The sequence below is a fragment of the Leptodactylus fuscus genome, chromosome 1, assembly GCF_031893055.1.
Source record: "Leptodactylus fuscus isolate aLepFus1 chromosome 1, aLepFus1.hap2, whole genome shotgun sequence".
Classification (NCBI taxonomy): domain Eukaryota; kingdom Metazoa; phylum Chordata; class Amphibia; order Anura; family Leptodactylidae; genus Leptodactylus; species Leptodactylus fuscus.
Window position 1 is genome coordinate 270,634,582 of NC_134265.1, and position 16,939 is coordinate 270,651,520.

Below are 16,939 nucleotides of genomic sequence, written 5' to 3' on the forward strand. Positions count from 1 at the left end.
ATTCTGTCATCTGAATGCATACATAAAATTAATTCTTGTTATGCTGTCATACCTGTTTTGAAGCCTCTACTGCTCGCTCCTCTGCTTGGTCCAGGCGCTTCTGAAGCCTCATGCTTTTTTCCTGCAGATCAGCTACCAAGTTTTCAAGCTAAATAATAAAAAAGATGGATTCTATGAAGGTGCAGAAAGATATATATATATATACACAGTCATGGCACCCCTGAAATTTTTCCAGAAAATGAAGTATTTCTCCCAGTATAACACTGTAATTACATGTTTTCTTATACAAATGTTTATTACCTTTGGGTGTATTGGAACAATACAGATAAACTGAAACAAAAAAAGGCAAATTGGACATAATTTCACACAAAGCTCCAGAAATGATCCAGACAAAATAGTTGGCACCTTTTCAAAATTGTGGGTAAATAAGTTTGTTTTAAGAATGTGATGCTCGTTCATACTCACCTATTGCAAGTAACAGGTGTGGGAAATATATATATATATATATCACACCTGAAACCATATAAAAAGGTGAGAAGTGAACTTAATATTTGCATTATGTGTCTGTGTGTGCCACACTAAGCAAGAACAGAAAGAGGAGAAGAGAGCTGTCTGAGGATTTGAGAACCAAAATTGTGGAAAATATCAAAAATCTCAAGGTTTCAAGTCCATCTCCAAAGGTCTTGCTGTTCCTTTGTCCACGTTGCACAATGTAATCAAGAAGTCTACAACCCATAATACTGCAGCTAATCTCCCTGGACTTGGATGGAAGAAAAGAATTGATAAAAGGATGCAATACAAGGGGCAACACAGTGGCTCAGTGGTTAGCACTGCAGCCTTGCAGCGGAGGAGTCCTGGGTTCAAATCCCACCAGGAACAACATCTGCAAGGAGTTTCTATGTTCTCCCCATGTTTGCGTAGATTTCCTCCCATTCTACAAAAACATACTGATAGGAAAATAAATGTACATTGTGATCCCTATATGGATCACAATCTGCATATAACAAAAAAGGTTGCAAAACAAAATAGTTTGGATGGTTGATAGGCAGCCCCAATCAAGTTCCATAGAAATTCAAGCTGTCCTGCAAGCTCAGGATACATCAATGTCAGCGCAAACTATCTGTCGATCCAGGAGAATCGCATTGCTGACAGAGAGACATAAAAATTCTAGACTACAGTATGCCAAAATGAACGTAAGCCAAAATCCTTCTGGGAAAACATCTTGCCGACAGATGATGCGCTTTTAGTAAAGCACATCATTCTACTGTTTACTGAAAATGGAATGAGGCCTACAAAGAAAAGGACACAGTCAAATATGGTGGAAGTTCAAAGATGTCTTGAGGTTGTTTTGCTGCCCTTGGCACTGGGTGCCTTAACTGTGTGCAAGCCATCAAGAAATCTGAAGACTAGTAAAGCATTTTGGGTCTCTATGTAGAGCCCGATGTCTGAAAGCTGGGTTTGTGTCGCAGGTCTTGGGTACAATGTGTCCCAGCAGTACAATGACTCCATCAATTTCTGGGTGCTTTTTGAAGTATGTTTGGAAACAAAGAGCTGGAGAGTTCTGAAGTGGCCAGCAATGAGTCCGGATCTAAATCCCATTATACACCTGTGCAGAGATTTTAAAATTGCTATTGGGAGAAGAGAAGGCACCCTTCACATATAAGAGACGGGGAGAAGTTTGAAATAGAACAGTGTTCCAAAAATACAGATGAGAGGTGAAAGAAGCTTGTTGATAGTTATAGGAAGCGATTGATTTGTTATTTTTTTCCACAGGGTGTTCAACCAAATATTAAGCTGAGGGTGCCAGTAATTTTGTCTGAGCCATTTTTGAAGTTATCCATGAAATGATATAATTTGAGGCCATTTTCTCAGTTTTTTTTGTGCTATTACAATACAAAGAAAAAAAAAATTGTGTACAGCAAAACATGTAATTGCAATAATTATCTAGGAGAAATACTTAATTTTCTGGAAAAATTTCAGGGGTGCCAACACTTATGGCCATGACTATATATATATATATATATATATATATATATATATATATATATATATATATATATATATATATACAGTGTTGGCCAAAAGTATTGGCACCCCTGCAATTCTGTCAGATAATACTCAGTTTCTTCCAGAAAATGATTGCAAGCACAAACTCTTTGGTATTAATATCTTCATTTATTTTGCTTGCAATGAAAAAAACACTCCAAAAATGGTCCGGACAAAAGTATTGGCACCCTCAGCCTAATACTTGGTAGCACAACCTTTAGACAGAATAACTGCGAACAACCGCTTCCGGTAACCATCAATGAGTTTCTTACAATGCTCTGCTGGAATTTTAGACGATTCTTCTTTGGCAAACTGCTCCAGGTCCCTGAGATTTGAAGGGGGCCTTCTCCAAACTGCCATTTTGAGATCTCTCCACAGGTGTTCTATGGGATTCAGGTCTGGACTCATTGCTGGCCACTTTAGAAGTCTCCAGTGTTTTCTCTCAATCCATTTTCTAGTGCTTTTTGAAGTGTGTTTTGGGTCATTGTCCTGCTGGAAGACCCATGACCTATGAGGGAGACCCAGATTTCTCACACCAAAATGGCCTCAAATTATATCATTTCATGGATAACTTCAAAAATGGGTCAGACAAAATTACTGGCACCCTCAGCTTAATATTTGGTTGAACCCTACATTATGCTGCAAAATTTGTTGGTAGTCTTCAGACTTCACAATGCCATGCACACGGTCAAGCAGTCCAGTGCCAGAGGCAGCAAAGCAACCCCAAAACATCAGGGAACCTCCGCCATGTTTGACTGTAGGGACTGTGTTCTTTTCTTTGAAGGCCTCTTTTTTTTCCTGTAAACTCTATGTTGATGCCTTTTCACAAAAAGCTCTACTTTTGTCTCATCTGACCAGAGAACAGTCTTCCAAAGCGTTTTTGGCTTTCTCAGGTAAGTTTTGGCAAACTCCAGCCTGGCTTTTTTATGTCTCTGGGTAAGAAGTGGGGTCTTCCTGGGTATCCTACCATACAATCCCTTTTCATTCAGATGCCGACGGATAGTACGGGATGACACTGTTGTACCCTCGGACTGCAGGGCAGCTTGAACTTGTTTGGATGTTAGTCGAGGTTCTTTATCCACCATCTGCACAATCTTGCGTTGAAATCTCTCGTCAATTTTTCTTTTCCGTCCACATCTAGGGAGGTTAGCCACAGTGCCATGGGCTTTAAACTTCTTGATGACACTGCGCACGGTAGACACAGGAACATTCAGGTCTTTGGAGATGGACTTGTAGCCTTGAGATTGCTCATGCTTCCTCACAATTTTGCTTCTCAAGTCCTCAGACAGTTCTTTGGTCTTCTTTCTTTTCTCCATGCTCAATGTGGTACACACAAGGTTACAGGACAGAGGTTGAATCAACTTTAATCCATTTCAACTGGCTGCAAGTGTGATTTAGTTATTGCCACCACCTGTTAGGTGCATCAGGTAAGTAACAGGTGCTGTTAATTACACAAATTAGAGAAGCATCACATGATTTTTCAAACAGTGCCAATACTTTTGTCCACCCCCTTTTTTATGTTTGGTGTGGAATTATATCCAACTAGCTTTTACCCACGACTTCGTCTGCGGAACCCTGACCCCCTGCGGGACGCACCTGGAGCGGAGCGCAGGCTTGTTCCTTTGTCTTGTGTCCGCAGTGGAACCTTCCTACACCTGAGGGTCCATGGACCCTCGGGGCCAACCTTGCGGCCCGCTGGAACTGTTTACCTCCTCTCCTTCCTGCTGCCCGCCATCCCCCTTTCTCCCTACCCACTTCCCCTTGTGGTTACTTCTTCCAGCTACCCCGTGCCCCTTTGTTCCCCATAAATGGGCCCCCTTCCCCCCTAACACCATGCCCCCTTCTTCCATGTTACCTACTCCGGGACGCCTTTTTCCCCCTTCCTCATGCTGCCTGTCCCCGTGTTACCAACCCCGTGCGGCCCGCTGGAAGTGTTTACCTCCTCTCCTTCCTGGCAGCCGCCACCCCCCTTTATCCCTACCCACTTCCCCTTGTGGTCACTCCTTCCACCTACCCCGTGCCCCTTTGCCCCCCCAGGAACGTGCCCTCTTCCCCTCCTAGTACCCGCGACTTCCTCCGCGGCAGGGTTCCTGGTTTGCGCGACCCTCCTTAAGCGCAGGCTGTGGCTCCGCCATGGTGTCCCTTTTGTAACCCCCCTCCTCTCTTTCCACCACCCCCCGCAACCCCGGGCCTCCTTTCCATCACCCCTCCTGCGCGACCTCGGCCCTCTTTCCTCCCCTGCGACTCCGGCCCCCTCCCCCCCCCCCCACCTGCGACCCCGCCATTTTATTCGTGTCGCTGAGTGGCCGGCTTGTGTGTCCATATTGACCCTCCCGCGCCATCGTTGTTTTTCCAGGCCCCCCCCTCTCTTCCGTGGCACCCCAGATTAACCTTCCCCCCCCCCCTTTTTCATGCAGTCCCCCCTCCTATGGCCCCGCACCTGTGGGGCACCCCTTGTACCCCCAACACCCCCCCCCCTGTTTAGCAGGCCCCCCTCCCTAAAATAGCCTAACTCCACTGGCGTGACATGTAGTGTCCTGGTGTGGAATGACTGTGTGTGAACGCAGACATAGTGTGGCTGAGTGCTAGATCCCAGACTGACCTGCAGACTTTGTAGGCCGCAGGTGGTGCGGGACAGCAGGCTTTCTTGACATCGGCACAGGCAAGCCTTTCCCTGGCTGCGGCAGCATAGGGTGATCCGGCGGCGAGCCCTGCACGTCTCCCTCGTGGCACAGCCGCTATGGAGCGCACAGCGACGCCATGTTGGTTTCTTTGCTGTGCGCCTGATAGCTCCACCCACACAGAGAAGCGCCAGCCAATGGGGTGAGCGGCTGAAGGGCCTAGGATGACGTCATCTCAGGTCCTGCGGCTGAAGTGTCTGGGATGATGTCATCTCAGAGAATCACCGTCGGCGGATGTGAATCCCGATGGAGTACGGGGATACGAAGTAGCCTATCTTTCAATCTGGGACCCAAGGTATGTATGTGTTAAATTTCAGGTAAATTTGTTTGCCCCTTTAGGTGTGATTGAGGAACAAACATCCATATATCCAAACACACATACTTTCACCTTTTATTATTAAGATTTGGCTTTTTGACAATTCTTTTTGTGGTTTTCCACTGAAGACAAATTAAATGAAGATAATACCAAAGAATTTGTGATTTCAATCATTTTCTGGAAGAAACTGAGTATTATCTGACAGAACTGCAGGGGTGCCAATACTTTTGGCCAACACTGTACATACACACAATATACCTAGCACAAATACCTGATCGGATCTGAGATTTCATGCTAAAGGGAACTATGGGCAGAATGAAATACCAACAAGCTCTCTTCTTACAGAAAACAGCATACAAAAACATGAGCTGAGAACAAGAAGTGTGCCATGGGGATGACTCCACTCTGGCTTCTGCCAGTTCTGGCGCTATTGACAAGGCTCTCCCTTTATTTAAATGAGGAGAGATCCATCAAAAAAGCTAACAAAGGTGGGGAGAACCACATCATCAATACTATAAATTCCTAACATTATATATACCTACAAGAATGTGTAACATGGAAGGTCATTATAGTACAGAAACATGGCATGTTACAGTAAGTGTTTTATTAAATGCTGTGGCAAAAAATCTAGCCAGGGCAGATCTTCCCACATAACCACATTGGTAACATTCACACTGAATGGGTAGAATTACTCTGTAAATCCCTAATAATATGCATTTTTTTTAAATCTAACACATTCACAAGGAAATTATCTGTTTTATTAGAACTTCTATGAAAATGATAACACTTGAAAAATGAAAACCTCAAATTCTATTAGACACTGTGTGAAAAGATATATCAGCTTGCAGGGATTTTCATTTCCATCCACAACTTGTCACAGTTGGCTGACAACACAAACGTGGCACTCCGTCTATGCTACAACACAGTGTAGGAAAGTTTCTTCAGCTTTACTGAGGAAGTCACACTTACAAGATAAGAAATATGTTCCTTGGATCGTAGCAGTTGTTTCAGGTGACTTTTCAGAATAGGCTTTCATGTGTACAGGAGGTATATTTTGATTTCTGACCATTATATGGCCTGTATCTCACATTTTTTAGCAATTTGTCTCATCTCTACCTATATTTCTAAGTTGTTCCAAAGCTGGAGGTGGAGACTAGCTGCTATGATGTTTTATGTACAATGCACACAGAGAAGAAAAAATCCTGCTCCCCTATCACAAGTGTAGAGAATTGTAGCTGCAGCATGCAGGACATTATTGAGCAGTCCTGACCAGTGCAGCTATGGATTCAGCACAGAGGTAATAAGACACTTCCCTGTGTCTGTCTGTCTCTCTCCAGCAACTCTCTTCTTCGGACCCTCAGCCAGATAAGTGAGAAAAGAATAATTTTTTCTGACAAAATATACCACAAAGTTTCCAATGCTAAATCAGTTCTATGGAAACTTCGTGGTATATTTTGTCAGAGAAAAAAAAAATAAAAAAAAAATTATATATATATATATATATATATATATATATATATGTGTGTGTGTGTGTGTGTGTGTGTGTGTATCTAGCATAAATAGAAATCAGTTTACAATTTATTACTGACTTTGAGGGTTTGTTGCATGATGTGTGTAAGGCCTTGATCTCAGCAGCTCAGATTTCTGACCAAACAACCTTACAATTTACACTAATGGTGGACTCAAGCTGATAGTCTTCACTGCTGGAGGATACTTCAAACTCAATGGACTTTCTTAAAGAAAACTGAGAAGATATCCCCGGCAACTTATCAGTGATTTATTTCTGTGCTGGCTCCTGTGGGTGACAGAACCTCCAGTTCCAGCGGTCCCAGGTCAATAAAAAAAAAAAATTCTAATAAAGAAAATTTCCCAATTTCAATTATTCATTTCTTGACTGTATAAAATTAACCCTGATCATACAAAAAAAAAAAATACCACAACCCCTCCCAAAATTGGTATATAAATGTAATAAACCCTCTTACCTCAACGTTCTTCTCATGGGTGGTTTCCAGCTGAGAGACTAGTTCTTGACTGTGTCTCTTCTGATCGTTCAATTGACTTCTGTGATAGCAAGAAATACGGGCCAATGTATTATACAGTGGATATTATTTTAACCCTTATTTCCTCAAGTGCTAACCACTCAACCACTAATCATCCCATAATTTCAAGCGCTAATAATATCATTACGATATTGAAGCCATACAACATATCTGCGCGTGCAGCTGTAGTGTAAATCTTCTGTAATGCCTCTTGATCCCCCAGTATTTTACCCTCGACGTGCGATGACTCATGAGGATAAAGTTTGCAGATTCATTTAGAGGTCACTTGATGATCATAATCCCACTTAGTGGAGCAGCAATAAAAGCAATTCATTCTATAACAAACTATTTAAATGGTCCTGTGGCAGAAAGCAGACACGGGTTTAATCAAATGCCAAGTCCATTTTGCCTAAATGAGTCACAAAATAATGAAAACTGTGAATTACTTTATAATGCTGAAACAAGGATAACCTTCATTTATAAATCTATGGAAAGAGACGCAGTGTATATTATTGCTGACAGCATTTTTATGGTGTACTCTGGTAAATGCCCTGAAGTGCACAGAAGTCAAAATATATCAGCTACAATATAAGTGAAAGTGAATCTCATTTGAAGTTTAATTACATACGTCCAAGTGGCTGGAATATCTTAACACCCTCCTTACAGAAATAACGTGTGGCAGAACATGGAGATCACATAGAGCCAGCCCTTACAAGGAGAGAAGAAATAGATTGTATTAGAGCAATCTGTTCTTAATAAAGAGTCCCATTGGGTTGAGCATGGCGTTATGATAGACCGCTACACTGCTATAAGGTATTTGCCTCTGCAAGTAAGAATATACCCATGTCTGACGGGGCTTCATCAATGCAAAATGATATAAAGGCTGAACTTGTCTTCAATATGAGTAACCATGGTAAGGAGTTGATGGTATCATATCTGGTATCCCAGACTTGCCCGGTCTGCCAGATTTACTACAACTTACGTTGGAAAATCTATGTCAGTTCCTTACTGGAGTAGATCTGTGATTCAGCACACCTACATGGGCAAGAATTACTAAGAGGCCGGAGCCTTATACATAAATATTCCAATATGCTAGGACAAAGCAGTCCTAGTAAGGCAAAGTGATTATATTAATATTATATTATAAATGAAGCAGCCATGGGACGGTGGGAATCAGTAATATGATTATTTGTCCTCCTCTGTTAACATGACGGGATCTGTTACACACAACTGTTGTTTTTATCGCCTGCAGAAATGATGCGCTCTACATCAAACAAGCATTTGCCTCTTTGTTGGCTGATTAGTCACCATATTTAGATAGGGCAATGATCAGTAAAGAACGTGTGAACATTCATTTGGCCGATCATTGTGCGCTGTAGAAGTCTGTTTGGTGACCAGTTTCATAGAGCTCTTGTATTTCATGCATTATCTAATGTGCACAAGTTTCTAAAAGATGGAGGTTTCATTTAAAGAGGTTGTCTGTTTTGTAGAAGATCCATCTGCAAATACTGGAACAGGGAATAAAAAGGCAATTGAGGTCAGTAGGGTTTTTATTCAGGACTCAATAATAATAATAATAATGGTTATAAAGAGTCCCTCTCACTCTAGACCAGCATTTCTCAAACGTTCTCGACTCAGGCCTCACCAGCCAATCTATTGTGCTGCAGAAGCCTCAACAGCAAGAAAGAAATATTACAACAGGTGCCGCACAAATGCCACTGGGCTGTACACATAATGCCCTCACTAGTGGCACATTACAGCGCACATAATACTGCATAGCACCAAACACCACAAAATAAGTCTCAGCCAGTGCCAAATATCAGTGTCCAGCAGACAATACCTCCCAAAAGTGCAACACTATTTCATCCCAGCAGTGCTAAACATATACCACTGTATAGCATAAGATACCTCAGTAAAAATTCCAAACACCACAGTACAGCATCACAGCAACATTGGCCCCCAACCTTCCCCTCTCCTAATAGCTTGTACAGTCTCCCCCGTTCCACCTCTAGCACACTGGCTACCCAAATCATCTCCCCAAATTAAAACCTTCCAAACCTGCAGCAAATCATTCCCCAATTTTACCTCTCATACACTGTCAGGAACATCCCCACAATAGAGTATGGAAGCAAGAGAAGGGCCTTCTACCTCCAGCAGCAGTCTATGATGCCTCTACCTCCATATTATACCATTCAGCCCGCAGAATCGGGCTGAACAGTTCCTGGGTGACAGACCAGGGACTTCAGTCGCAGAGACTAAACTGCTAATGCAAGGCTGGCACTGTCAGTGCAGTTTTCTGCTTTAGAGTCTCCATTTTGTTTCCAAGCTGCCATTGGCAGGGGACTGTTCCTCACCAGTCTGAGTGCTCTAGGGGACCACAGTGATGTTCCTATCTAATAGGTCCCAATGTGGATAATGGATTTTCTTTAAGACTCTTTTTTCACTTTCTGAGCAAGCTAATAGCTATAATGTGATTTTTGTATTTGTTTATCTCCATTTTGGGACTCTGTTTAGAGTGTCATATGAAATAGGGCATCATAACAACTGCACCACACAAACACTTCAAACAGAGCAAGAAAAGGTTGGTGTTCAATATGCCATGTTTCCAGCACAGCTTTACTTCAGTCTTTATAAAACTATGTCTAAGTTTACACTTGTTCTATGCAGTTTTTATGAGATGCTGTTCAGATTTCATTTCACTTTATTTCTTTCCAGAACGTACAAATGAATTTGGACTTTTGAAATAAAACCGTCAACCAATGAATGTGACCGAAATAATGTTCAGCAGTTCTTGTCTTGCCTATTTTTCATATGATTTTGCTAGGGAAACAATATGAGTGGTGCTGCCTGCTAAGTTGCTTTGCATTTTATATGCCGTTTTTATAAGGCTGTGAAATCTAGACTGAAAAGCATTACTGTAATCAACCTGTAAGAAGCCGGAGAAGCTGTAAAACGTTCCAAATCTGGGAATTGAGTAGCTGCAAATATTGCTGCTCCTGAAAGACGAATAAACAAAATGCTTTTAAGCTGTTTAAAAGTCTTAATATAAAAAGCTACTTGAAGGTAAAAATGCACCTGAAGAAGGCAGCGCTGGTCGAGCTGTGGATGATACAGATTAAGGAGTTTAGGAAAGCTAGACATTTAACACAGACAAAGGTACTGAGAAATAAAATGCGCTCTATTTCATAGCTTGGCAAATAGGTTTGGGATGTGCCAGCTGTAGCTGGTGCATTATTCATGATGCACAGATAACAAATTAACAGAGCTTGTGCCAGATGTGTTTTGTTCTAGTGAAAAAACGGCAATATGCTTTAGTTACTCTCCGTGATTATGGATTTCTGTATTGTGCCAGTACCTGCAGCTGTCTTACTCAACCAGCAGAAAAAGTCTTTAATGATATTCTTTTGTCAAGATAGGACAGCTGCCAAGCAAAACGCACACGCAGATCGGGAATATGAAAAAGTAAGACTTTCGAAAGTAAATACAGAAATGAGAGCGGGCAGCATTAGCATGCTCCTTATATCGTGACATTGGGCTTCTGGAACACAAGCGAAATAACTTCTTGCAGGACGAACTCAGTTTGCTTTTCGATGGTAACAGCACTGAAATAGGGGCCCCACAGATAATAGGGAACTATAAAGATGAAGATTACCAGCTGACATGAAAGGCATTTACTGGTGAATTCCACATATAAAACACAATTTTGCAATACCTATTACTACAATTTACATAAAATGTTCATCTTGTAGTGATCCTGGGTTACACGCATTTTCCTTCTCCATTCACATCTAAAGCTAGCTACAACATCCTGCTGACGACTTGTTAGCTGAGGACAATGCATCGTGGGAGCTCAGATGACAATGACAATTCACAGAACTAAGCCGTGAGATTCCAAGTAGCATCACTGAAGGAAAATGACTAAAATCCTGTCTTTTCAAAGCTTGACGTGTCTCTTTTTTTCTTTTTTTCACATAGAAGTCATCTCTGTTTTTTTTAAGGCATGTTTTTTTTTTTTTACTGAATTCATCTCCAGTGTTATATATAGGGAGTTTTAAACATATGGTCAAGAACTATTGTTTAAGGCTAAGGCCCCACGAGATACACTGCAGCAATAAAGCACTGCAGGAAAAACTGTGGCGGCAATGCATCGCGGTTCTTCCCGCAGCGCTTTAGACAGAAAGTTCACAGAGTTTTCCTCCACGGACTTTCTGTCACGATTATATCTATGGGGAAATCGCTGCCGTTTCCGTAGATATAATTGACATGCTGTAATTTCCAAACTGCACCGTTTTGAAAATTGCAGCGTGTCTGCAGAGTGGTTTTTACCGCAAAGTGGGCATGGGATTCGCTTGAATCCCATCCACTTTGCCTGTACTATAAAATGTTGCGATTTTTCCACCACAGGCAAATTCTGTTGCAGAATAGTGGGGGATTAACTGTTGTACACTTTCCTCTCCATCACGAATGGAGAGGTGGTCTGCCAGGTGTGCCCCTGCTTCATTAATTTTAATGGGACCACTGGACATAGTCAAGCACTGTACTTCCCGGTGGTCACATATCTGCAATTTATACCTTACCCTGAGGATTGAAGAAATTAAAAACAGCTTAAAATGTTATAAAATCAGATAGTAGTTCTCACTGCAATGATTGCCCGCCACTCCCACACATGGCCACTACTTCCTGCTCCATTTCTCCTGACATGGGCCATTTCACCACTGCAGCTTATCACCGTCTGTAGCATGTCACCACTGCAGATAGTGGCTTTGTTGAACCAGAAAGCAGAGACCATCAGGGAAACGGGCAATGCTAGAGCATAAGTGGTGGGGAATCAATGCAATAAGTATTTCGGTAAATAACTTTTTATTAATAGAAATAACAAACATTAAAAGCTCTACAATAGCACCATGCAAAAATACACAACCAATGAAATTCTAATGCCATAAGGTAAACTATGAAGAAGGTATGGTACATATAATATCAGTACAACCAGCAGCTCAGGAAGAATCAAAAGAGATAGTTATCTGAAGCACAGAGCACTTCTTGAGTAACCAAAGGTTTACTACTATATAGATAATAAGGCAATGTGCAAGGGAAAGGGAAAACAACAATATAAGAATTAGGAGGCATTCACAAGGAGTAAAGTGGCGCTGATTCTGGCACGATAACTTGCGGCAGAATCAACGCTGATAAAAAGGCTCCCATTGACTTCAATGGGTTCTGTTTTCCACGCAGAACTAGGGTTGAGCCAATCTTGACTTTTCAGGATCGATTTTAAAATCCGGTTTCCGATCATTTTTCATTCGAACCCGATCTCGATCCCAATGCAAGTCAATGGGATTTTTTTATTAATCGGAGATCGGATTTTAAAAGCAATCCTATTCACTATACAGCATGGAATCTAACAACTGAACGCTTTAATTGTTAGAATCCATGCTGTGTAGTGAATCACTAAGTAGCCAGAGGATTTTTTTTTTTTAATCCCCTGGCTACTTAGTCCCCCCTGGTGTCCACTTACCTGCAGAGATGGCTGCTCCGGTGCCCGGTGTTCTTCTTCGCCTCGCTGCTGCTCCACGCTGCTCTTCTCGCCTCGCTGCCCCCTGCCTCCCAGATTAGGAGAGTGTGGGCGGGTTAGGAGAGTGTGGGTGGGTACTTTAAACACTAACCTGGGAGGCGGGGCAGCGAGGTGAAAAGAGCAGCAGCGAGGCGAAGAAGAAGGAGAACACCGGGCACCGGAGCAGCTTCCATTCATTCCTATGGAACCACAGCGGAGCGTATACTCAGTGTGAAGGCTAAGCAAAGCATTGTGGGAAATAGCACCAATCTCGATCCCACCTAAAAAGATCATGTTCGGAATTCCGATCGCGATCGTGAAATTTTCTCGGAATCAGATCTTTTCCGAACACGATCGCTCAACCCTACCAACCCTAGTGAGTTATCGTGCCAGAATCAGTGCCACTTTACTCCATGTGAATGGACCCTTAGATTAAAACTGGTAACCAAACTGAAAACTAAACCCCCAACAGCATAATCCCATGCTTAAGTGATCTGGGAGGAAGAGAGGAAAAAGGGACATAATACCAAAATATGGAGTTCAATAACCTGCAAGCATATTCAGATGTCACACCACATTATAGTCTTATGCAAATGAGGCAGTTAGTGCACTGGGGGCGGTCCTTTAGCTCCTGGAGCACTTCTCTTTCTGCTCAAGTACGATGGGTCATGTCATAGCAGAGAGGATGAACACTTACACAGCCCCTTTAACTATGATACCCTAATCTGTCCACTCAGGGGGCATTCATATAAAAATTTTAATAGTTATAGAGATACGAGTCCATCATCTCTGATGCACCTGACACGTATAGATCTCTGATAAAGCTGAGGTCTGCACACCTCACATCACTGTTCTTGTGCTGCATGTTGAGTGATGAGACTGTAAAATGAAAGGCTTTATAGCTAAACTTGATTTGCCATAAGGATACCCATATGACTATAGATAACTTCTTGTCTGAAATCTGTAGAATTGTGAACTATAAAGTAATATATTCATAAGGTCAGACGTCAACAATCAGTCCTGCACAATTCTACTGATCCAAATGTCAGTCATTATAGGAATATATGATGCAACCCTACTATAGATCAGCACACACACAGTGGTAAACAAGTGGTCCCTCCTGACATACATTATGGGAGAAATGTGTAAAGATTTGTTAAAAAAATGCATTATAATTCTGAAAAACATACAATGTACAAAACAGGGGAATTGTGGCAGAAACATTGTTCATAAATTTGACACTTGCTGTCAACTCTGTCAGTGAAACCTAACCCCTCCACCTACTTGCACTTATAGCATTCTTTCCTAGTCGTGCTTCATGTGACAGTATTTAATCTTCCATATACAGTACATAGCTAGCGGCTGATTCGACATCTATAGATATTCTTGAGAATACAGTACTGGACGACTACACCAGCTAGCATGAAGACGTGAAACATCCTGTACATTAACACCCATGTAATCATCACTCTGATGCGGGAAGAGGTGCCTCAATTTGCAAAACGCCAAGAAGCTGATGGCACAGAAGCACCCAATGACAATAGATTGCTCTGTCTGCCTCAATGTACTGCAGATACGGCTTCTATTAGGCTGCTAACTCTTCAGAGTGACTGCTTCTCCCATACCAATTTAAAAATCTGGGCAACCTTCCAGCTTAGTCTCTGAAAGATTTACAGATCTTCTGTCAGCACATAAACAAGGAAAGAGGGGAAAAAAAAAAAAGGGGAAAAAAAAAAAAAAAAAGACACATCCGTGCACTTATATTCAAATACTATATCCAGCGGAAAACAAAACTCCAAATGCGGCTCTGAGTCCATTCTGAATAATGATGGAGTTTAAACACATAACAGCTGCTTATAGGATATTTCCCTTGAACTAGCAGCACTACGGAGGGTCACTATTTGCTGAAGCCGTTCTCCGGCAGTATAAATAACACTGCAACATTAAATTCTGCTGAGCAAGTTTTTAATTAGCATACCTTGGAAAAGCAAAGCACTTGGATGAGCTTCAAGTCTCAGCAAAAATGTCAGCTAAAGGGCACGGAGAATGAAAGAAATGTGTATGCAATGCATATTTGTAAATACAGATGAAGTGTGCGCGCGCTTGTGCCACGCTATTAATTATTTGCTTCACTTTGGTTCCCTGGCAAAACAGAAATATATTTGCCAAGCAGAATAAAAATAGAATCCGCTAGATCATGGTGACATATTCTGGAGTAGTACGGTTTTCACTCGGCTAAAATTAAGCTCATGTTAAAGTCGCTGACTTGGCAAAACACAATTTATTAATAGGGGAAATTTGAAGCTTAGGTTACACACATCACTTCTAGGAGATCTGACACTACGGGACCCTTCTTGCAGTGTTTCTAGCTTTTCCGCTAACTCAATAAATACCTCAAGTTACTTTTCCAAGAACTTTTCTACATTCTCTCCATCTCTCTTAGAGCGGTTCAGCTACACAAATAGCTGGAGCTAGCTCTAACTATGTGGATATTAAAGTGACTACAGTGAGGAGCGCTGCTTTCAATGAAATGACAGCTTGTGAATAGTTAAATTCAACCCTGACAATTTTTTTCACAATAGTCACACTAGCACCACGATAATGGGGTGGGAATTGGAAAAAAAAAGCAACTGAGCTATTCTTTTACAGATTACATTTTTATGTCAGTTATTCTGTGGGTCGCTACAATTATAGAGGTACCAAATTTATATAGTAATTCTTATGTTTTAATACTTACAAAAAAAAATAATTCTTTGTATCGCCATATTCTGTCACCTTTACAATCTATTGAGCTGTGTAAGTCTTCTTATTTTGCAGAATGAGCTGTATTTTTTTAATACAATTTTGGGGTACCTATGGCTTGTTGCTAAATTTTTGTTGTTTTTTTATTTTTTTAGAAGGGTAGAGCAAAGTAACCAGACAAAAAAGCAATATTCAGGCATTGAGATGTTTTTTTTCTCATTCTAACATGTATAATGAATATTGAAATGAGCCATAAACGATTATTATAAAACTTCATCAGTCTAGTGAGTTGTTGGGAAGGGAGACTCGTGACAATATTTGCATAAATCCCCCTATCTGCTCCATATCATAGCACTTTAGTCAGAGAGACATATTGCTTTTCTATTGGTTGACAAAGTTTACACTTTGGGTGACCAAAATGGATAACCTCTAAGTAGTGGAAATATCTCATTGTATTCTTTCTTTGTACAGAGCAATAAGATAAGATAAGATAATCCTTTTATAGTCCCACCATGGGGAAATTCAGTGTGTTACAGAAGCATGGATAATATAGTAATATATTCAAGAAAGAACACATACAAACTCAGAATAGCAAATATAAAAAAGATAATAGGAGTCATAGCAACTCAGAAGAAAAAGAAAGACTCAGGATCATTTAGTTCTCTGTGCGGAGTGATCTTCGCTTAGCTTGATGTTGATTATACAGCCTTACCACGGTTGGGAGGAAGGATCTTGAGCTCCTTCTCACACTTGGAGTGAAGCAGTCGGTAACTAACAGCACTGCCCAGTGCTATCACGGTCTCATACATGGGATGGAAGTTGTTCTCCAACATGGAGCTCACCACGGACTGTATCCTTCTGTCACCCACCATCTGTTCTGGGTCCAGGGGGCTCCCCAGGACAGAGATGGGCCTTCTAATCAGCCTGTCAAGTCTATTTCTATCCTTGGCTGGTATGCAAACTCCCCCAGAAAGCCACTACAAAGAATATGAATGATGGTACCAAAGAGTTGAAAAAGGCCCTAAGAATAGCCCCCTAGATTCCAAAGGCCCTCAGTCTCCTGAGCAGGTAGAACCTGCTGTGACCCTTTGTAATACTGATTTGTCTTTTAGTAAAGGCCAATTGGTGAAATGCAGTATTGTTGCTTTGTGGAGCAGTGCTACTTTTCTGCAATATAACATCTGTTCTGCATAGTGTTGTGTGACTGACAGTCTAACTCACATAGTTATACTGCCTCTGCTGTGTGGACTGGAAATCTGTTTCCCTATGGAAGTCTATGAGATTCTCAAGTGAAGACTCAAAGACTTGCATAGAGAAACTGGTGTCTCCTGTGCCCAAAGAGCATGTATGAATTGACATGACACAATGAGGGACCCAACTGAAGGTGTATCACAAAAAAAAGCACATGGTCAGCAAATTAACTGCACTGTGGATTAGAAGATGCCAACAGCCAGAACATTATTTGTGAGAGTCCTTCTTTAAAGACAGATTCCTACACTATCACTTTTCCAAACCACAGTGTCCACTGGGCTTGTAAGTGTCTCTGGTATATAAACAGTCAGAA

General features: G+C 41.5%; 1 protein-coding gene across 1 annotated transcript in view; it reads right to left on the minus strand.

Annotated features, from left to right (window-relative positions):
- Positions 1 to 16,939, minus strand: part of SCLT1 (sodium channel and clathrin linker 1) — a 128,154-nt gene that overhangs the window by 5,404 nt on the left and 105,811 nt on the right. Inside the window, exons 20-21 of the mRNA XM_075287538.1 lie at positions 7,026 to 7,104; positions 53 to 148 (exon numbers count right to left, since the gene is read on the minus strand). Coding sequence (XP_075143639.1) covers positions 53 to 148; positions 7,026 to 7,104 — 175 coding nt within the window. The remainder of the gene's footprint in view (positions 1 to 52; positions 149 to 7,025; positions 7,105 to 16,939) is intronic.